The sequence below is a fragment of the Equus przewalskii genome, chromosome 17, assembly GCF_037783145.1.
Source record: "Equus przewalskii isolate Varuska chromosome 17, EquPr2, whole genome shotgun sequence".
NCBI lineage: Eukaryota > Metazoa > Chordata > Mammalia > Perissodactyla > Equidae > Equus > Equus przewalskii.
This window is the reverse complement of record NC_091847.1, coordinates 58,382,682-58,404,382: the sequence shown is the minus strand read 5'-3', so window position 1 is coordinate 58,404,382 and position 21,701 is coordinate 58,382,682. Positions and strand designations below refer to the sequence as shown.

Sequence of the window (21,701 nt, the reverse complement as noted above, 5' to 3'; positions counted from 1 at the left end):
TTCTAGTCACAATTATCACATAACTATAATGGGGGCACCCTTGGCTTCCCCACACCCAAATTTAAGAGAACTTTTCATAAGTATTTTCAATAAAAATACTGGCTTGTTGTTAAAAGGAAGTATATTTCATTACTTTAAGAAAGAATCCTTTTCTACTTCAATGTTTAAATTGGGAGTCAGTTAAAATATACCAAATAATGCTAAACATCGCGAGTGATTAGGGAAATGCAAATCCAAACCACAATGAGATGTCACTTCACACCCACTAGGAAGGCTATAACCAAAAAGAAAAGTAAAGTGGTGTGGCAAGGATGAGGATGGGAAGAAACTGGAACCCTCATACACTGGTGTTTGGAAAGTAAAATGGTACAGCCCTTGTGAAAAGCAGTTTGGCAGTTTCTCAAAAAGTTAAACAGAGTATTACCATGTGACACAGAAATTCCACGGCTAGGAATATACTGCCAAAGAAGTGAAAGCAGGTATTCAAACAAATGCTTGTACACAAATGTTCACAGCAGCACTCCTCGTGATAGCCAAAAGGTGAAAACAACCTAAATGTCTGTAACTGATGAATGGATAAAATAGACCCAATGCTTTTACTTCATATTGTGTAGTTCTTGAAATGCTCAATAATTTTTCTTCTTCAGCCTATTGTTGTAGCATGCCAGAGCAGCAGGAACTGCCATTCTTCACAGTCTTGTAAAGAACTGCCTTTGCTTGAGTGGTTTTATTCTCTTCTAATAATTGAATTCTACTTGTTTCTACAATTTTTATACTCTTGTTCATTGAAGAGATTCGACAGTTGTCATTTTGGTAGTACTGATACCATCCTTCGGGATATAGATCATATTTGCCCCAAATATGTTTAAAGTAGTTTTGCATCTTTCCCTATGCTTCAGAATAAAAGATAACATGGGAAATATCTCTTTCACTTAGAAGTTTAAAACATCTTATCCATAAAGCTGTAGAGGAAAGTATTTAATGAAAGTATAAATTTTTCAAAGTTATTTTACAAATAATCTAATTCATGTTTTCAAATGAATTATCCTCTGTTGATTATCTGAAAAGACTGCTGTTGAAGCTCTTTTTATTTCTTGTTTTTTAAACAAAAACACCTCTTAGTGAGATTTAGGGACGTCTCTGGTGCTTTTAGCTCACGTCATCTTCCTCTAAAGTTGCATGCTATTAAGTTCTGATTTACTTCCATTTTTGGCTGTTTGTACTAAAATTTCACACCCTCATTAAGGTATTGGCTGCACATACAAACACACACACACAAACACAGCCTTAATGTTTAGCAGACTCCTCCCACATACACTTTTACCAATACTTTTGCATTATGACACAAGCAATCAAAGTATAGGGGGTGCATAAGTTAAGAAATAGCCAGGCATTAAAATCAAGTAAGAAATATGATTTTAACTGTTCTTCTCCAGCTTTATAGAGAATAAATCATATTTCATTATCTCCCCTGACTCTTCCCTACTCTCCCCATCCCATCTAAGACCTTGAGCCTCAGAGTACTATTTCTCAAAAAATCATTAGATGGACGCTAGTACCTGAATCCTAAGACACAGTTCTTTAAATGTACATTCTCAGGCCACCGCTGTACCACCAAATCAGAAGCTCTGCTTTGAGTAATTGGTGATTACAAGAATCTCTTGGTTCATCAAGCTCAACCAGAACACTGCCCACGTATAGCATCAGGGTAAGGTAACCCTACAACTTATCATACTGAGGCATTTCTGAAAGTGAAAGAAAATGCTATTAATAATTTCACTGAGACGACAGATATAAACCAGGATGTATGGTCAAGCAGGGTTCCTGTGGTGCTCCACACCTTGTCAATTTGGCTAGTTTCAAAACTACTTTCAACTAATAAGTTTGTTAAAATTATTCTAAAATGTAGTTCAAGAGCATTACACTAAGAGCTGAAAATATAAAGAAACAGAGATCCACACCTAGTCCTGGTGCCCAGTCCACTTGGGAAGAAAGGGTGCAAGAGAAGAGGTGGTAAGCAGTAGAGAATAAATAATACTTAAGTCTTTCAAAAAAGAGATGTTCAGGAAAAGCTTCACAAGAAGATGTAGGATTTGAAATGGGTCTTAGAGGATCACTACTGCTTGGAGGATGAAAGCCGTTCTAGGCACTGAGAGAAGGTACACAAAGATGCAGAGCCTAGAAAACCCACGTTATGCCCAGGGAGTGGGAAACAGACCACTGTTGCTAGAGCAGAGGGCCTTTATACATAACAAAAGACAAAAATAAAGGTAAGTTAGGAGATGCAGAAAATTGTGGTGGACAACCATGGAGATTTCTGAGAGAATTCCATAATCAAAAAGCAGCTGCGACACAAAGGTGCATGAGTGCCAGGGGAGGTGAGAAGGAATAAAAGATACAAGGGTGAAAAAAGAATAGATATCACACTTGGTAGGAAATACTAAATACTAAAGAAGAGTGACTAGAAGAAAGAAGAGACATTTCAGGAGAAAGTCAGAAAAGAGGTTGAAAGTAAAGAAACATAAGAAAGTGTATGCTCAAAAAAGAAATTAAGAGTAAGTCATGTGAAGAAAACACTGAAAGCTAGATTACCAAATGACATTTTGGAAATAAAATAAAAGGGGAAAAGCCAGATTAAAAAAAAAATTTAAAAAAATACAAGACAGAAAAGCAGAGAAGTGGCTATAAATGATTCAGTAACCTAAAGACAAATGGGAAGCCAGATAGTGGATAAAGAGAGAAAAGATGACAGAATTAAATGGGCCTTTAAAACATTCTCAGAAACAGGAAGAGGTTAATAATTAGAAAGAGAAGGGAAAGAAAAGAAAAGGAAAAGTTCAGTTTGAAACAACAGGATAGCAGAAAAATCCTGTTAAGAACACAGGTTTTCCTGTAAATAAAATAAAATTCACTAATAATAAAAAGATCAAAGGAAAATACAAAGATAAATATTTGCAAGAGAGTGGGTATATGCACATGTTAATAAGCTCATCCACAAAGTTCAAATTTAGTATGAGATTTCAGTTTGGGGAAGGTGTAAAAGTAAAATGCCAGAGGAAGAAATTATCTATTTTTTTCACAGAAGAAAATATCATAGGTAGTAAAATCACACACACTTGGTTATGATAGGTTTTACATAAGAAATCTATTACTAATTATTATGCATTACTTGAAGCAACACTATGTGAAAAGTCTTTTTATTAGAGCATTATGGTTTGTTATCATTACAATGTGGAATCTAGACCAGGAATCTGTAACTGAAGTGACACCCTTCCCGATTCCAAGACATTTGGAGATGGGAGGAGGTGGCGGTTTCTGGTGGCCACAACACTGGGAGGGATCCTTCAGCATTTAGCCAGCAGAGTCCAAGGATGCTCAGTGTCTTCCAAGGCAAAGCACACCCAGCCCAAACGCCAGGGGGGCCCTGAGGAGAAACACTGCAAGCAGACAAAGAAGCCTGCTTGCTTGTCTTGTATATTTAGACAACAATCAGGTTCCTTTTCAAATTTAATTCTAGCGATAAATTAATTTGATTCTGAAAAAGGATTTTGCATTCCAACTGATCTGCTTTAATTCAGAACTTAAAAACAGACCTATAGTTCTAATAAAGATATTTCAGTTATTCTATGGCTAAGACATTAACTATCCCTTGAGAAAGAAATGATGAAAGGGTGGAAAGGAGAATGTCATATGTTTAAAACAATAGCTTCACTAAGAATTCAGTTTTCAAAATAACACCTAGGGCAATGGTTAAGTTGAATGCATGCATTTGCATTATTAAACCACGAAATATGTCCATGCAATTTTTATATCCAAAGTTTCCAAAGGCAAAGCAATTAAGTTGAAGTTTACTTAAAATTAAGAAGGTCTATAAGGATTATAATGGCAATATACTTAAGTACTGGAATGGACTGAAACACAACAAGTAAGAGTTCACAATGATTCTGAAAAGGATACTAGGAAATCAACTCATTACTTTGAAAAAGAAGAAAAAATAAAACTGGTAAACAAAGGAAAGAATTAAGCACTTATTCTGCCTTCACCATGTAACTTACCCGATAGGGTAACCAAATAGAAGATGTGGGTAAGTTTCTCTTTAGAGATGTATTCCAATGGCTGCCAGCATCACAAAAAGACAATCGACAACCGGATCTTATGGGTCTCCTGACAGAAAAGCACACTACCACCTACGAAGCTGTTTTATAAATAAAAAAAAAAGAAGAGAAAAGAAAGAAAGAAAATCAAACCTGAATTTGATCAAGCCCCTTGACCTAACTCCCAAATTTACAGGAAACACTGAACACAAAGAAAGATATTAAACCACACCACAGGAAAGCAGTAAGTAAAATCCAGACTCTGAGAAACTCAGTCCCATTTCTTCATGAAATAAATTTCAACAATGAAAAAAAAAGAGAGGGAATTTACAGATTAGAAGAGATATAATAAACCTATCAATCAAACACAGTGTGTCTACTTTATTTGGATAGTGATTCAAATAAGATGCAGGGAGGTAAGGTGGTTGTCTAGGACAGCTATGAGACATTCGTAAATTGGAACAATGACTGATTAAAGAACGTCAATAAAATTCTTAAACGAGTTAATGGCATTGTGGGTAAGTTAAAAGGAGTCCCTTATCTTTTGAAAATGCATACTGAAATCTGTTCTTTAAACACCGAGATGAAATGATATGGGAGGGCGAAAGAGACAGGGTTATAGATGAAACCAGATTGGTCAATGGGTTGCTAATTATTGAAATTGGGTGAAGGCTACACGAGGATTCACCATTTTTGGTTTACGTTCATATATGTTTCAAATTCTCCATAATAAAAAGTTAATTTAAAAAAATGAAGAAACTTCAGCAAGAGGGAAAAGAGAACATTTGCAATATGTTTATTTTAGGGTTTAAAAAAGAACAAAATGTTAGCATACAGGGCTAATCTTCCTCACCAAAAAAAAAAAAAAAAAAAAAAGCCAAAATGAATATGTGGCATAGTCCTCTAATGGATATGGGGATATTAAGCATCTGGGATGATATAACAGAAATGTCTTTTAAAATTTTAAACAGACATTGTTGTAAATAAAGAAAATGTAAAGGTATGTTAGTTAAAACTGCCACTGAATTCACATAGATCACATGCATCTAAATCTGTGTTCCAACTTTTCAAATGCCAGATTTTTCCTCATTGTGATAGCACATAAATTTACAACAAGCATATATATCACAAATCTAACAAATATTACCAATACCCTTAGAAACAAGTATGAAACAAAAATAAAACCATAAAGCCCAGGACTTATGGTGCCCTCTATATTTCGTTGTTGCTACTCTTTAAATTGAGAAGACTACAGAAAAAGCAATAGGAAGCCATAAAAAATATGTAGCCACAATCTTCTGAGATCGATTCTCTTGGGGATCCTGAATAAATGTATTCTTGACCTAGTAAGATTTAATGTGAAAAAATGATCCATTTGTAAAGAACTTATAAGACTGTAAATGGCAAAACAAACTACAAATAACCACCCTTAGAAAGGGAATGAATGGTGTTTATAAAAAGTGAGACGCATGGATGTAAAGGGAGGATCATCGTGATGATTTATAAGTAAAGGAAAATAAAATAAAAAGGTAACAAAATTCATGTTTCCCTAGGCCTTTCATTCAGACCAAAACATGTGGAGCTATACTCCCAAAAGCAATTTCAGACTAGAGACGTCTTTATGTTTCCCCAGACAAGCTGGGAGTTAAACAGAATGATAACGTATATTTGCTCTGGGACAGTGAAGTAGGAAAAAAACTTTGGAACAGCATAACGAGTCCAAACCCCTCCATAGAGGAAGACTAAACCTTGGACAACAAATGAACACAGCAATATTCCAATTCCTTTCAAAGTTCTGTTTGCTGCAAACCACCATGTTAAAACAATGATTATATATATATACCAAGGACCAAACAGAGTGGACTGGGATTTTAAAAATTTAATGACCCTAGGAGTTTGACCCTATTGCTACTACTCTTAAGGTTAATCAGCTCCTACTGAGCATCACATCCCAAACAGATGCTAAGAACAAGCTTATGCTGTTTATCTACACCCTCATGAAACCAACAAAATGTCGACAGAGAGAAAAACCTCAAAGCTTCAGAAGTTAACTTTAATACTGCATTTAGACAGGATGTTCGGCACAGATTGGATTCATAAAACTCCTTAGTTTCATCACTTTCAAATGAACTTTATAAGCCTAGCAGGTCCTCCTAGGAGCATTAGGTCTGTTCTGCTAAGTGGACCACCTCCTCTTCCAAAGAGACTCATAAGAAAAAAGCTAGGATCTGGGAATAATTTTTGTATAAATTCACATGTTTAGGAAAAAGTGCTTACATAAACTATGAAACTATACTTAAAAAGGTAAATTTAAGAGGGATCCAATAGAAAGCCAAATTTATGTAAAAAGCCAGATCTGGTACCAGCATTAAAAAATAATAAGAGCACATGTTGCCGAGAAATAAGCATTAAAATTCTCCTAAAATCTTACGTAATTGGGGCTTTTCTCCATAAAGCGAGAAATTCTTATCTCCAGAGAGATTTTTTCCAACTTCAAAGCAATTCATAAACATGGACTGCTTCACAATACCCCAGAGAAAAAAGCAGAGGTAGATTTAACGTTACTCCTTGGCCCACAGGAAAGCCATACACAAAGAACTACAAGGCACAGAACAAAGATCTGCCTTTCCCCTTATGATCATATTCAATCCCTGACCTTCTTCCTTACAAGGAAAGAGAAGAGGGCAAGACAGCTGGCAACTTGGAGAATGCTCTCTGAAAAGAAAATACTTTTAAATGGTTAAAAAAAAAAAAAGTTGAAGAGCCTAGCACTCCCAAACCAAAGAAAGAACTTCTCCATCTGGACATTACTTGCCCGTTCTAAAACCCTCCAGGAACAGTATTTTGGCTTCTTCAGGAGACTATAATCAAACGAAGAGGATATACACATATTAAGCATGCACCTACAGATCCCGATCAACTCTGAATGCTTTTGCCAGATTTTCCATGCAGACTGTACAAATGCAAAACTGTTTACTTTCATATCAAAAGTAAGCCTAGATTTATGTCCTTATGTCCGGATCTGTTATGTATATGTACTACGTAGGTGACATTTGGCAATTTTCTCAACAACTCTCAGATTCAGTTTTGAAATCTTAACAAGAATGATACTTACTTCATAGGGTTGTTTTAGGAGTTAAATAAGATTGTGTATTAACAGGTACTATACTATGGAATCCAGTACAGTGTCAGGCTGGGTGCTCAAGCATTTCCTCTTTTGTCTTTTGAAGTGAAAGTCACCTACTCATGGAAGTATAGATAGTTTGTGGCAGAGAAACTGATTTCTCACTGAATACCCATATGCTCCCTCACATTTTCCAGCCACCTTGCAGTTAGTTGAGGCCACGTGATTAAATCATATCTTACTTCCAGACCAAAGCACTTAAAAGCTGGCATATGACCCTCCAGCTCTCTTGCCTGGACACATGTTCCAAATGGCAGAGCTACAAGATGCAAGCAGCACAAATCTGAGTCAACGCATGGAAGCCCAGGAGAGACCCTGGACCTACAGTGAACTTCATGTGCGTGACAGAAATAAACCTCTATATGTTCATAGTTTATAAGTCTTCCAGGTTTGTGTGACAACGCAACACAGCTTAGCACAATTTAATGTATCCTTTTATAGCCTAATTGCACTCAAATGCTGCAAGACAAAAAGCACAAACATAAAAATGGCAAGTCCTGTGTTTAAGTATTAAAGGATATCTTCCTTTCTGTGTAATTTTGTATATCTAGAATGAAGAGAATGATTAAAAGATAATATTTGATAGCAAAATGGAAAAGTCATCCAATATACACAGAACTTAGAAAGAAACTAATATTATAGTTTCACCGCAAGGGAAAAGAAATCTAAAATCAAGAGTCTAAATTTTTTTCTAGTTCAGCATACAAGTTATACAACAAAAAAAGCAAAGATCCAAAAATAACAACTGAGAAACTGAAAACAGCTATTAGGAAACAGGTAAAAGAAAGGAAAGCAGAGCAAGACTTTAAAACACCCTTTTGCCATGGGTAAAACAGCTGTAGTCATTAGTCACTGTAACGGAAGTAGTATAGGGCCACAATCGTTTATCCACATTTCTGGAATGCCAAAAAGCTCTGAAAATAAAAAGTTTTTTTTAATAAGTTTACAGCAAAATAATCTGGCAGCAACACTAAACATGAACTAACCTGAAACTATTTGTAGTCTCTATTTATCCCACTTAGTATGAATATTCATACATTTTTGGTGTAGAAATCTGAACGTGTTTGACTATGAAGATATGAAGTGGCCCAGATCCCACTGGGGGTGTTACACAGAATACAACAAAAACATCATATTCCCTTTCTAAAATCTGAAAATTTCTGCACTCTGAAAACTCATCTGGCCCCAAGAGTTTCAAATAAAGGATTGTGGACTTGTAACAATAATGGATGTAAATAATCTCTGTATTGTCTTGATGATGAAAATAAAAACCAAATGAAGAGCATCGCTTTCAATCAATGTAAAATGGAATGCTGATGACTCTCCAATGGTATTGATGGTACTTCAATATTCCAAGAACACAGACACAACCTGCCTAAGGCTAGATCATGCGGGGGTGTAATTAACTAGAAGACATAAAAGAGATAAAAATACTGCTGTAAGCATTTCTAGCCTCAACAGACCACAATTTAGCAGGTATTCAAGGTAGCCATTCCTGTGGGTTCACATAAAAAGTCACACACGTATCAGATAATGTAAGGTAAATATAAATTATAGCACAAGAGTAGAGGGAGGTGGGGACACCAGCTCTGAGGAAGGCCTAGGAGAATGTATCAAGCAGGCATCACTAAGAAGACAGGAAAATGGTAATCAGCAAACTGTGCAAACACTGAAGAGGCAGGGTATCGGAACAAATATCTGCAGCAGGATTTCTCAACCTCAGCACCACTGACATTTTAGTCCAGATAATTCTTTGCTGTGGGAGGGTTGTCCTAGGCTTTGTAGGGTATTTTGCAGCATCCCTGACCTCCACCTACTTACTAAATGTCAGCAGCAGCCCCCTCCCCATCCAGTTGTGAAAAGCAAAGAGGTCTCCACGCATTGCCAACGGCCCCCTAGACCTGTGGGTGGGGGCGGGGGGTGGAGGTGGCAGGCTCAAGTCGGGAGGCAATAATTAACCCCAGTTGAGAACCAGTGATCTAGAAGCAAAAGGAAGATTCTAAGTTTAAAGATGTTCCTTCTTCTGGATTCTAATAAAATGCAAATACGCTTCCTCATCAAAAGTACTATGGGAAGAGAAAAAATCATTTTCTATTTCTCTAGATCTACAAGTGGTTTTATTACATATTTTAATCACAATTTTGTAAGAAGACAAGAATGGCAGATCAAGTTCTCCATTCTCATTCTGAATGTCCTTGCACTCTAAGCAAGAATGATTTGTTGATTTTCTTAGAACTAAACATATCCAGCTGTTGTTACAGCAACTCATTCAAGGAGGAAATAAGGTACCAACTGGTTACCCACAGAAAGTAACAAAACAATCTGGGAGTCTTGCATGTAACGGCAAAGTAACCAGTATAACTTTTTTAAATGTACACACTTTTCACTCACTTTTTAATTAGATTATCCACACTGAATTTAATAGATCCCTAATAAAAATGTAACCTCTTTGGGGGGGGTAGAATACTGTTTTCAATCACATCATTCTTTTGGAAAAAGTTTTCAGTCACAACACTACTGAGTCCTTCTGCTACACTGGCATATAGGAAGGAAATAAACTTCCTTTTATAATAAAACCAGTAGTTAAATGCCTTTGAATAATCATATTAAAAATTACAATTATGAAAAAATTAAAGAATATATGGGATATTTAATAAATTTTCCCCAATCCAAAGTCACTGTTCTGCCTGGAATTTCTATTCCTGTCAATTTGACAGATTTCAATTTATTTATTAATTTAACAAATCTTCACAGGCAAAGCACTGTGTGAAGCAAGGGATACAAAAATGTATAAGACAATTTCCCTTTCAAAGGAACACTAACTCTTATAGAAGGTAGACAAGCAAGTAAATAATTACAGTATACAGCATTTATACACTGAATTGTATTACAGCTGTGTTGAAGCAACTAATAACTTACTGAAAAGTAAAACATCATTTAAAATTATCAGTAATGTCTAAGTCTCAAGAAAAATCCTCACGATTTTTAGTACTAATGCTGATGCCAAAATTTAATACATTAATAAAAAACAATAAGAACTATTCATTGGTAGATGACCACAACAGGATGGGATGAACAACAGCTTCAATCAGAGTAGCTCTGTATTTATCTATTTTACAAACCAAGCTTCTGATTAAGATTCAGTTTTTATAAAAAAGGAATTCCGGGAGTTTTTTGAAGAGTTGAAAATAAAAGGACTAGATGATTAATGAGACACAATTTTGTTTTATGAAAAAGGGTACCTTCACATAGCACACACTCTTCAATAGAAACAGTAACATCAGCTGTCTACGTAAGAAAAAGCAATCTATATGTGTGGGAGTATTTAAAATCAAGTACTGTATAAGTACCCAACAAAGCTATGTAGACATCACGTGTTATTTTGATCATGACCTGCCTTCAAATATCAATTAGAAAAAGCTTCCAAAATCTCCCCTTAGATCACAGACAAGGAAACAATATTACGTTTGGGTAAGTGGTAAACTGTATCAATTCAGATTCTAAATTTTAAAAATATTGATATAACCTCTTTCTCAGCAAAATTGCAAATTCTTATAATGGGATATTTAAAAGGGGAAACATAACCGTCTCCCATTTAAAAATTTTTCATTATAATTTACTGGACAGTCAGACCATTCTCTACTGAATTAAGTATCATTAACCTTATGCATATTCCTTTAAAGAGGATATACTATTTGTTCATCTTTGCCCAATGTTCTTAGGTTTATTTTCTTTTTTAACTCAAGTTCCAAGGAAATGCTTTTACTAACATCAACAAAACAACTGCTTGATCTGTTCTCAATAAATAGGTGCTGAATCAATTAAAACGAAATTATTCCTATAGCAGGATTACACTGGAGAAAACGCCAGCAAGAGTGAGGGCATGCTGCTAAACTGCCTCTCCTACCTTAATCATGCTGTGGTCACTTTACTAACCCAATTTACACTGGTACAAAACTAAAACATACTAACCCATCTAATTCTTGCAACAAACCTATGAAGGGGGGGTATCACTTTAAGCTCCCTTTTACAGCTAAGGAAACTGAAAGACAGAAATATTCCATAACTTGTCTAAGGTAACTTCGCTAAGAAGTGCCAGAGCAGGGATTTGAATCCAGACAGTCTGTCCAGCTCTAGTACCCATGCTTGTCAAACCTTAACATACATACAACTCACCTGGGAATCTTCCTGGAATTCAGATTCTGACTCAATACTTGTGCAGTGAGGGAGTCCAGATTCTGCATTTCTAATAATCTCACCTACGATGGAGATGCTGATGGTCTGAAGTTCACCTTTTCAGCAGCAAAGTTCTAGTCTACTCTAGAAAATGGTGGCAACCCTCAAAAGGAGGCAGAATTCATCCACAGACAATTAGGCTTATAAGTAAATCAGGGGTTGCCAATTTCTGGTTGAGAACTTAATTGCTTCTTTTATTGATTTTTTTTTTAAAGAAGGAAGTTAAAATTTGCAAGCACTACAGCACCCACTTTCAGGTTTTGCAATACTAAAACTTGATAGTGTAACACCTTCCTCCAATAAGGCCTTTCTCACATCAAAAAACTATTTACGTATGACCCTGAATATCTACTTTAACCTAGATTCAATCTGAACATATCAAAGAATATTTTCAGACTGTTTATTTGTACTTTCTCATACGTGGAAAGAATTAGAGGTGGAGTTAAAAATCCACCACCTTTCTAAACTTTTGCTACCTGTACAAGTGGTAACTGTGAGAGGACAAGGACACCCTTTGGGAAACAGATGGAACATAAACACCTTAAGAGGACATCACTCACTAATACTCTCTAAAAACACATAAGGAAATGCCCTAAACACAATTTCCCTTCATTCTCATTGGTGTATCAACTATTTACACCCTAATCTAGAATACAGTTATGCAACGAGTATAAACTGAGGCCACTAAATATTATATTCCCATGTTTAGGATGCTTTGGCCTAAGGCATTCCAATATTTAAAAACTGAAATGCCATGAAAACATGGGAAATAACATTTCATCAAACTTTTATACTTTCAGGAAGAGAAATATCAATACTATCAAAATATATTCAAATGTTTAAAGCCATGTACTTAACTGAACAATTAGATCTATCGTAAGACCACCCTGGGTGCATACATGTTAGACATAGATAAATCATAACTAAAGAACATTTTATTAATTAAACACAGGAAAGGATTTAAGAGAAATCAATCTAGTCTCAGTTATTTTGGTTTTACTGAGTTTTCTTGTATTTCATTCAGTTTTTTCCTGAATGTACACAGATATACTTTACATTTCTTCCCTGAGGAAGAATTAAATGTCACACACTTTGACAAGCTCATAAAAATCATACTCAAAACTATAATGGAATTCTGATTAGCCACACATGAAAGTCAAAAGAATTAGGTTTCTGAGATTTCAGGCAATATGAATTCAAATATTCTAGAATTTATTAATATAGAACCCCAATTTGAATTATATCATAAATTATTAAGTTTAAACTGTATAATCACCATAAAGCTAAAATTCTGGCCATTGTGACTGTGAATTACAAGAACACTAGAATCTGTCACATATCTGACATGAAGGTAAAGATACAATACAAATTCGGACTTAGCTGTCAAAAACCTAAAATGCCTCCAGTAAGCACTCAATACTCCAAATTCCTGCTCAAGAACAAGGACTGGATCTGCTCCCGCTCAAAAGAATCTGAAGACACGTACAACAAAACACACAAAAGTATCTGGATATTTTACATGAGAGGCAAGTAGAAGACGACCGTCCTCAAGCTAGTAAGGAACAACCTCTTTTAGTCCTCTACTAAGAACTCCTATTTACAGTTTTTCCTTAATCACACACACAGTCACAAAGAAACTCACGCACTGAAAGAACTAGAGAACTGAAAGACGTCATTCGCAACAGCTGACAGTCATCACAAGTTGTGACAAAGGAAAGTGCAGATGATGTATTATCTCATGCTATTGTCCACAAGCGAGCCCAAAGGTTCACTATTCCACTAGTCTAATCACTAAATGTGAAATACTATTTCACGGACTGAAATGAAATCTGGTATATAAAGAGAAAAATTAAAACAACTGAAACTTTCTATCTCCTAGAGAGATTTTACTTCCTCTAAAATACTCCTCAGTGACCTTGTGGAACCATTTCTGGGCTAAACCTGTAGAGCATTCTCGTTCAGCAGCAGCAGCACTGAGCTATCGCTCTAAGGGCATTCACACAGGTCCACTGGGCTCTAGATTTATGCGCATATACTAGTTTGCGCCATTTGCAGAAAATCAACAGAAACCTTTAAAAATGTTTGACCTTACATGCAATTTTAAAACTTGATAAGAGTTTTGAATTGATAGATCTTCACATCTTTTATAATGGGAAATATCAGAATACACTCTGCAAGTTAAGTAATTCTTTCAGAGAACAAATTTAACTTCACCTCCCTAAACGGCTACAGATTTGACACACCATTTAGAAGCCTGGAAGGAAATACTTTATTCTCCAAAGCAGTGCTGTTCAATTGAAATACAACACAAGTCACATATGTAATCTTAAATTTTCTAATAACCACAATTAAAATGGTAAAAAAATAAAATTAATCTTAAAACATATTTTATGTAACCCAACATATCCAAAATATTATCATTTCCACGTATTTTTTTTAAAAAATCAATAAGATATGTTACATACTTTTCTTTGTACTAAGTGTTCAAAATCTGATGTGTATTTTACAATTAGAGCACATCTCATCTTGTACTACAACTGAAATGGCCAATAGCCACAAGTGGCTGGTGGCTACGTTATTACATTACTGGACAGTGCAGCTCTTAAGTAATACTGTGAGATCTGACATACCACTATCTGATTAAAACTAGTTTACATTCATGTTTCCTTTTTGAACTGAAATGGCTGATTACAAATATGAGCAAAACTGTTAATTCACTGGATAAATCAGGATGAGATCACCTTATCTGAGGATCTGGTTAACACACACAATAAGAAGCAATTGGATTATACCCTATTATAGCTCAAGTAGAATTCAGAGATAGGTCTGTTCATCACAAGTGAACACAACTTGTACCAAAAATACAAGTTAAAACAAGAAAACAATTTCATATCAAACCTAACACTGACTTATTTCTAGCAGCCTTTCTCTTTCTTGAGCACACATCTCTACCCAAATTATCTATAAGACTTTTGCTAAGTTTGATGAATTCTAGAAGCCAAAAGTCACTGTTGAAAAACAGAGCACTAAGTCAGATGAATTGAAAAAACATATTTCAGGGAATAAATCATCAACCGGTTACTTATAACACATTTTATACCAACCAACAATCTTAAATTATTCTACATGAGTGTCACTGAAATGAATTCTTCCAACAAATTCCAATTCATCTACTGCTTTTCATATATATATTTCCAGTAATAAAATTACTAAGAATTTTTCCAAGTAATTAGGACATCTGATTAAAATGTAAATAATTCCAACAATGCATTCTCCAGAAAACAACTAAAACCATTAGCTTAGCACATAAAATTTGTCCTTAAGGCAAGTGACTGAATAAATCAAGCAAACAACCATACTCCTGTTTACTGCATTTACATTTTGTAACACCACATTCAGCAATTTCTAAATTTGGAAGGTCAGTTCAGATTGCACACAAGCAGTAACTTTAAAGCTTAGCAAAATTTTAGAAGTTTCTGCAATATACTTCTGAATAAACACATCTACGGAAATATTACAACAGAAAAAAAATCAGCACCATTCATACGACCTAAGAAACACAAAATCAGAACACTCATAAGTCCAAAATGTATGATAAATGCTAAAAAGTATTTTTTCTCCCAAATTTCTTTAATTCATCTTAGACAATTTTTAATCCACGTGCAAAGCCAAAAAGCAGCAAATGTCGCCTCTTCTGCAACACACATATCCAAAGATGATACATCAATCTCTTGATAATTTTCCACAATTTGAAATTAAAACAATGAAATTTGTTCCTTACCTGCAGTTAGGAGGAGGATCCAGGGTTATTTCAGCTAGCTCCTTCTGAATTCTGTTAGTGAAATGAGAACAGACAAAAAGGATTTGAGATAGTCTACAGAACAACCGGGGAATTACACTGCCCTCTACCACCATGCAGTTAAATGCAAGGCTGCCTGTGCCTTCAGTAATGCTAACATGGCTGCTTCCTCTTTGTTCTCAGAGGCATAACCCAAATCCCTTAACAGAAACTTTGCAGCTTTTTTTCTCACTTGCTACTGTAAATAAGTAAGACATTTACACCTGATTTGAGAAATAGTCCTCCACCAGCACTCAGTAAAGGATATACAATCTATTTGAAAACAGTTTTTAGCAAAGAAATTCTCTTTTCAAGCTTATATGCAAATGAGACAAGAAGGGAGGAGGGAAAGCACTACCAGAGTATTTGACCATGACTTCAAGTCACTTTTCCAGAGCTAAGAATTAACAAGCTACCGCAAGAGCTCACTGATACTTCTGACAACACTTTATCTGTCCAAAACAAGTTTAAAATTTTACAAATATCTCTACCAGTGAAAAACTTCCAAAGAACTCTGGCATTCTTATTTAACCATATCTGTTTTCCCTGATCTTAAGTACAGCACTTAAATTTAATAAACTTGGGTGGAAAGGAGATAATAAGATACATTATATAGCCTTGAGTTAAGAGGAAAAAAAGCAGTTCTCGGATTTTATTCAAATTTAAAATGCTTTCAAAACTGAAGATGTGTCTAATATGTTCCTCAACAAGCTTACAACAAATTGAGAGGATTTTAAATTACTTCAAAGACGGCTGTTATTTAATAAAATATTCTCAAGTCATTAATACTTGGTTATTGATACATTAGCGGTGGAAATCTATAGAAAAACAGGAGTATTTCTCAATCACTACAGAACGCCAACATTTCATCACTTTTTATATTTTCTTTTTCCTCTGGTTGTGAGCAATAAAAATCAACAAAATGTCAATATTGGCTAATGCTGTAGATACAGTTAATGTATGATTACTAGAACTCACGGATATTCCACTATTACTACCACTGACGGAGTCCCATTGATTGAATCTTTTATTTACCATCACAGATGATATAAATCAACAGGAAACAAATGATCTTTCACTTATAGCCAACAAAATGTTTCTCCTGCTGCTGAGTATTGATGTGTCAGGCATATCCACATGTTTGAGAGTGAAGAGGCACGAGGACAAGAAAAGTTTTCAATGGGCAAGTACCACCTAAAATTGTAAATGCCTACTTTTCAGTTTTATTTGCCCTCACACGTACACAGAGGAGTAACCATAATTTAACTACAAAAAGTAATACCTAGGATGCATGGCTTAAAGTCACATTTGTAAAACTGAAAGCCAATTTGGAGCCCAATTTTGAAACCTGCTTCAAATATAGCCAAGGCCTCGAATTTACAAATTTTCTAGAGAACATGATCATTTCTGATCATTAAATTACACGAAGAGAGGTGCTGCTGATCTCTAGAAGTGTCAATTTCAATGAAGAAGAGAATGACTCATAAAAAGGAAACACCCTCAATGCACCAGCTAATTTGGGTTCATCAGGTTTTCCTTGCCAACTCTTTAAACCATCTGTCAGAATGTATAGTCCAGCCTCTACTCAAGGACACTCTTACCAAAGTTACCAAAGTACAGAATAAGTTTGCTTAAAAGTATAATTCCCTAGGAAGGCAGCTTATATACCACCCAAAGAACAACAGTTCATTCGAGTACCAATAAAATTGATCATGAAGCAAACATTTTTGAACCACTGCTAATGATGTAAAACCAACAAAATTGCCCAATCATTTGGAAGACAACCTGACAACGTGCTTACTCCTCGTTTTACACATTACCTTTTAGCACTAGTGGATAACTTAGCAGTGGTTTTGCTAGAGAGTTTGGTGTTTTTCTTCTGCTGGGTGGCAGAAGGTTTTCTTTCTTCTTGTTCCTCAGGCTCTGGAGCGGCTGGGTCTCGCTGGTCCGCATCTGAACTACCACTGCTGGTGCTGGGGCTCTCATCATCGGACCTCTGCCTATCACTGGACATCTTGGTGAAGTTATTTCTTGAAAAACTTTGAGAGAGAAAAAGGGGAAAGAAGGGAAATGTTAAGCCTAAGAAATAAACCCACAGCGTTCTCTTAATATTCACGTAAAATCTTATTGTAATGAAAACGTTTCAGAAGTGTTCACACGTATTTCATCGTACAGCAAGGTTACAAGGGAGGTGATGTGTCCCACAACGCCAGCGTCCAGGGATTCACCGAACTCAAGTTAGAAAACCCACTCACATTTTTTTCCATCCCTTGGACAATCTATCAATTGTCTACTTTCTCAGAAGGCATGAAACAGATTTGCCAGGGAACTTAGGCAACGAGCATTAATAACATATGACACGCTGTAAATAACAGATCTCGCTGAAAAATGTTAAAAAGTCACTAATAACGTCTAAATATTTACACACTACCATTGGTCAAAGCTACCAAATTCCCTTTCCGAGAGGAAAACATACCCTGTTAATCGCCCATATGCTTATTTAAGGCGGCGATTCCTCCTCTGTGCATGTAAGCCTTTAAATACAACACTTAGCAATTTAAAAATCAACTAACAAGCTGCTCCAGCCGTTTCCACGGCCAGCAGCGAAGATCCATCCGGCCAAGCCCGAGCTGCCACCCTGGGAAAAGCCCAATGCAAACTGCACCTTCTGCAAAGCTCCCAATGCCATCAGGGGTCCTCGCGCAATTTTTACATCACGGACCGACATTTTGTCCAGAAGCACGAAAAAGCCAAGCCGAGGGAAAACAAACAAACAAACAAAGCCCCAAGAAGTGCAACAAATTTCCGCGCCGCGGAGGCGAGCCGCGGCCGGCGGCGGCGGCCACGCAGCTCCGCGGCCCTTTGTGGGGAGGGCCGCGCGGGGCCGCGGCAGCGCTCGCCGCGCCGGGCGCCAAGTGATGCGAGCCGCCGGCCGGCCCGGCGCGCCTCGCGGACCCCGGCGGCGCGGGCGCCCGGCGCGAACAAAGCTGCCCGCCCCCGCCCCCTCCCCCACCGCCGCCGCCGCCCCGCCGCCCCCCACGCGGCCCCCGGCCCCGCCGCTTACCTCGGCCGCCCGCCGGCCCGCTCGCGCGCCGCTACGGTGTGGGGGAGGGCGAGAGCAAAAACCCCTTCCTTAAGGAAATGGAGGCAGCTGGGGGGGGGAAAGGGGGGGGAGGGAAAAAAAGAAGCCGAGGAGGCTCTGGCCGGGGAGTGTGGAACATTGAAAGTCGGAGGGGGCTGTGCAGTGCCGGGCTCCGGCCGGAGGGTGGCGCCGCCCAGCGCCTTCGGAGGCGAGGGGGGTGGGAGCTCCGCGGGGCGAGGGCGCGAGCTCCCGGCGAGGCGGAGGGGACGCGGGAGCCCCCCGCGCGCTGTGGCCTCCCGCCGCCGCCACCCGCTCGGCTCCTCCCGGCCGCGCAGTCAGCAAGTTCCGAGGCGAGCGCGGGGGAGGGGCCGGCGCGGCGGCGGCGCGCGTGCTCGCTGCCTGCCTGGCGGAGGGGCGCGCGGCCGGCGGCCGGCGGGCACGAGCGGCTCCCGCGCGCCCCCGCGCGCGCTCTCCGCGCCTCCCTTCACCCGGGGGGCGCACGCGTCCGCCCGCGCGCGGCCAGGACAAAGAGCGCGGCGGGGACCCGGCGGGCTGGCCCCTGCCGGCCGTGGCCGCGGAGCCGGTGCCGGAGAGGGCGAGGGCACGGGCGACGTCTCGCGGGGCCGCTGTGCCGCGGGGTGGCTTCCGGCCTGAGCCCGCCTCCGAGCGAGGCTGCCCACTGGGCTACCCGCCCTCCAGGCTGGGGTCGGGGCGTCCCCAGGACTGGCCGCCTCCTCTCTGCCTTCGCTGGGGCCGGCGGGGGACCCCGGGGCCCCCACGCCCGGGCAAGGGCCCTGGGCGCGTGGTCGGGAGTCCCCTGCAGCCCTGGAAGGCTGGAGACCAATGGGTGTCGTTGACGAGGCCAGGCACCCAGGCGGAGGAGGGCTGCCCCTCGCTCCTCCTGTGAGCTGAAGGGGCAAGATGGGGTTGGGGCATCGAGGAAGGTAAAAGGATTTCGAGACTAGGGGACCAGCCTCTGCTTGTCTTTGGCCCTCAGCCTGCCAAAGGGGACAGTCCTTCGGATGCTTTGAAAACTTAAAAATCGAAAATAATTTTTTAAATGTCCCACGCAAGATTTTTTAAAGTGAAGGAGGGGAGTTAGAGGGGTTCAAACCTGACTCTTTCCTGCGGGGCTATTCTGACATGCATAAGAGTCGCCAGTTCTAGAAAGAGAAGCCGTGAGTGATCCTGGGTCAGGATGTCCACCTGGGAAAGCTTCAGGTGGGGAAGTGAAGGTTACTGTTGTTCTGTCCTCTCTTGCAACCTCCACGTGGACTCTGCAGTTTTTGCCTCAGGCACAAAGTAGCCAGAAGTAGAAAAACTTCCTGGTTTCAGCTCAGACTTCCAGCTACTGAGAACTTGCTACCGTGATGGAGCCCCGAAGGAATTTGTGGATTCCTCTCCCATAAGTGTCCAGGGACAGGAGTGCTGGGAGAATGTGGAGTTCACAGAGGGAGTGAGAATGGCAGAGTCATAACATGGACTAGAGTTAAAGGGGAAAAGAAGACAGAGAGCCAGCATCTTTACGTATTTCTCCTCCAAATAGAAAAGTTTTGGTAAAGGGGTGCTTACAACTCTGCAGAGTAAGTTAGTTTCTGTACTTTTCCAAAGACAGGGTCATTTGGTGAACTCTGCTGAGGGCTTTGCTGCTAGGTGCTGGGCACTCAAAATTCACTCATTCTCTTACAGTGTGACGAAAGCCGGGTCTCTCAGTTCTGTGCTACAAGATCTCAGTCCACAAGGGGACAGAGCATTAAAGTTCACCAGGTCGATAAGGAGGAAGGATACTCCAGTCTGAAGGAAGAGTGTGTCTCAAGAAATGGTGAAGTAAGAGCATGGTGTGTGTGTTGACAGGCATTTGGATTGGGTTGAATCAAAGGGTCCTTGTGGAAAGAGCTTGTTAGTGAAAATATAGACAGAAGATCCCCCCCCCACCAACTTTTATACTGTGATGCTACAGCGGAAGCCAGCCAATTTGGAGTTTGGACTTTGCTTTGTTTGGAATGGGGAGCTGTGAAAGGAAAGCTATAAATAAAAGTGCTTTCTTTGAGGAAATTTAATATCACAGAAATAGCCTGAAGGCCCAAAGGCCAATTGCTGATAGGATTTGGGTGGGACCAGGAGATTGGGAGCTAGACATTTAGGTGTGTTTTCGGAGCATCTTCTTTAGAAGCAACAATATTGCGCTGAAAAGCAAGGGAACTGGATTCTAAACCTCATTTTGCTAAGTTTGTATGACCTCGGACAAGTTACTTGTTCCAACTTAATTTTTCTTATATGTAAAAGAAGATGATTCTAAGTCCCTCTCTTGCTCAAAAACTGCATGATTCTTTGATGAGTTTGAAGTCATGGAATTCCACTCAACATTGACTCAAGAGAATACTTGGGAACTACCACATGCTGGGAAATTGGAGTAAACCATACGTGCTGCTCTTACTGAACTCAACAGGCAGTGGGACAGCCAGAAATGTGGGCTACAGAATGAGAAATGCTGCATTAAAGGAGTGAACAGATGAGTAGAGCATTATTAATTACCAATAGTTAACAATGGAATTATTAATTCAGCTTGGGGTTATAGGGTGTCATAGGGTGTAGGTCAAAAAAGTAACAATGAAATTGGCCTGGAGGGATGGAAGCCAGGTACCCGAGGGTTACTGTAGATACTCATGATTGCCTTTTGACCTTGTTCCCAGCATGACGTAGATGAATTTGGCCAATGTGCTGTTTTCTTGCTTAATTTGAGGGGTGACTTGGGTCTCAAGGATTTGTGAGTTTGTTTTGCTGGAGAAAGAGAATGCCTTTGGGGAGATTGAGATCACCCAACGGCCAGCCCCCAGCAGCCAAGGTGCAGGTTGCCCTGAGGGCGTATGGGAGAGTGGGGTGACCCCTTTGTTTCCACCTCCTCCTGTCAAGCCCCTTAGCTCTCTAAAACCCTCCTACTTTTTGCTCTGGTTAAGGTGGAGTTGAGCAAACCAGTGCTCCCACCTTCTATCTTGGCCAAGTAGAATGGGGCCTTTCTCCATCTGCAACAACTGATGTCTCAGTGTTTGGCTTGCTGCACATCCAGCACACCAACTTGAGATTAAGAGGTTCGGTATCAGGATCAACAGGTGATAATATAGAAGATGCTCTTTGCAAAGTAGCTGGGATATAACAGGTGTGCAATAAATAGTACTTACCATATTGTTAAAGTCACCGTAGAGAGAATGCATAGCTCCATAAGGTTAGGGAGAGTAGTGGCTGCCCTCACAATATTAGGTACCCAGC

General features: G+C 39.2%; 1 protein-coding gene across 3 annotated transcripts in view; it reads right to left on the bottom strand.

Annotated features, from left to right (window-relative positions):
- Positions 1 to 19,074, bottom strand: part of UBE2E3 (ubiquitin conjugating enzyme E2 E3) — an 88,392-nt gene extending 69,318 nt beyond the window's left edge. Inside the window, exons 1-3 of one of the 3 annotated variants that reach the window (XM_070581630.1) lie at positions 18,417 to 19,074; positions 17,173 to 17,391; positions 15,296 to 15,346 (exon numbers count right to left, since the gene is read on the bottom strand). In XM_070581630.1, the coding sequence (XP_070437731.1) occupies positions 15,296 to 15,346; positions 17,173 to 17,366 (245 nt within the window). In that variant the 5' untranslated portion in view covers positions 17,367 to 17,391; positions 18,417 to 19,074. Of the gene's footprint in view, positions 1 to 15,295; positions 15,347 to 17,172; positions 17,392 to 17,828; positions 18,356 to 18,416 lie in introns of those variants that run through there. The other 2 variants (XM_008524410.2, XM_008524409.2) reach the window with 2 other exon arrangements.
- Positions 19,075 to 21,701: the final 2,627 nt, after the last annotated feature.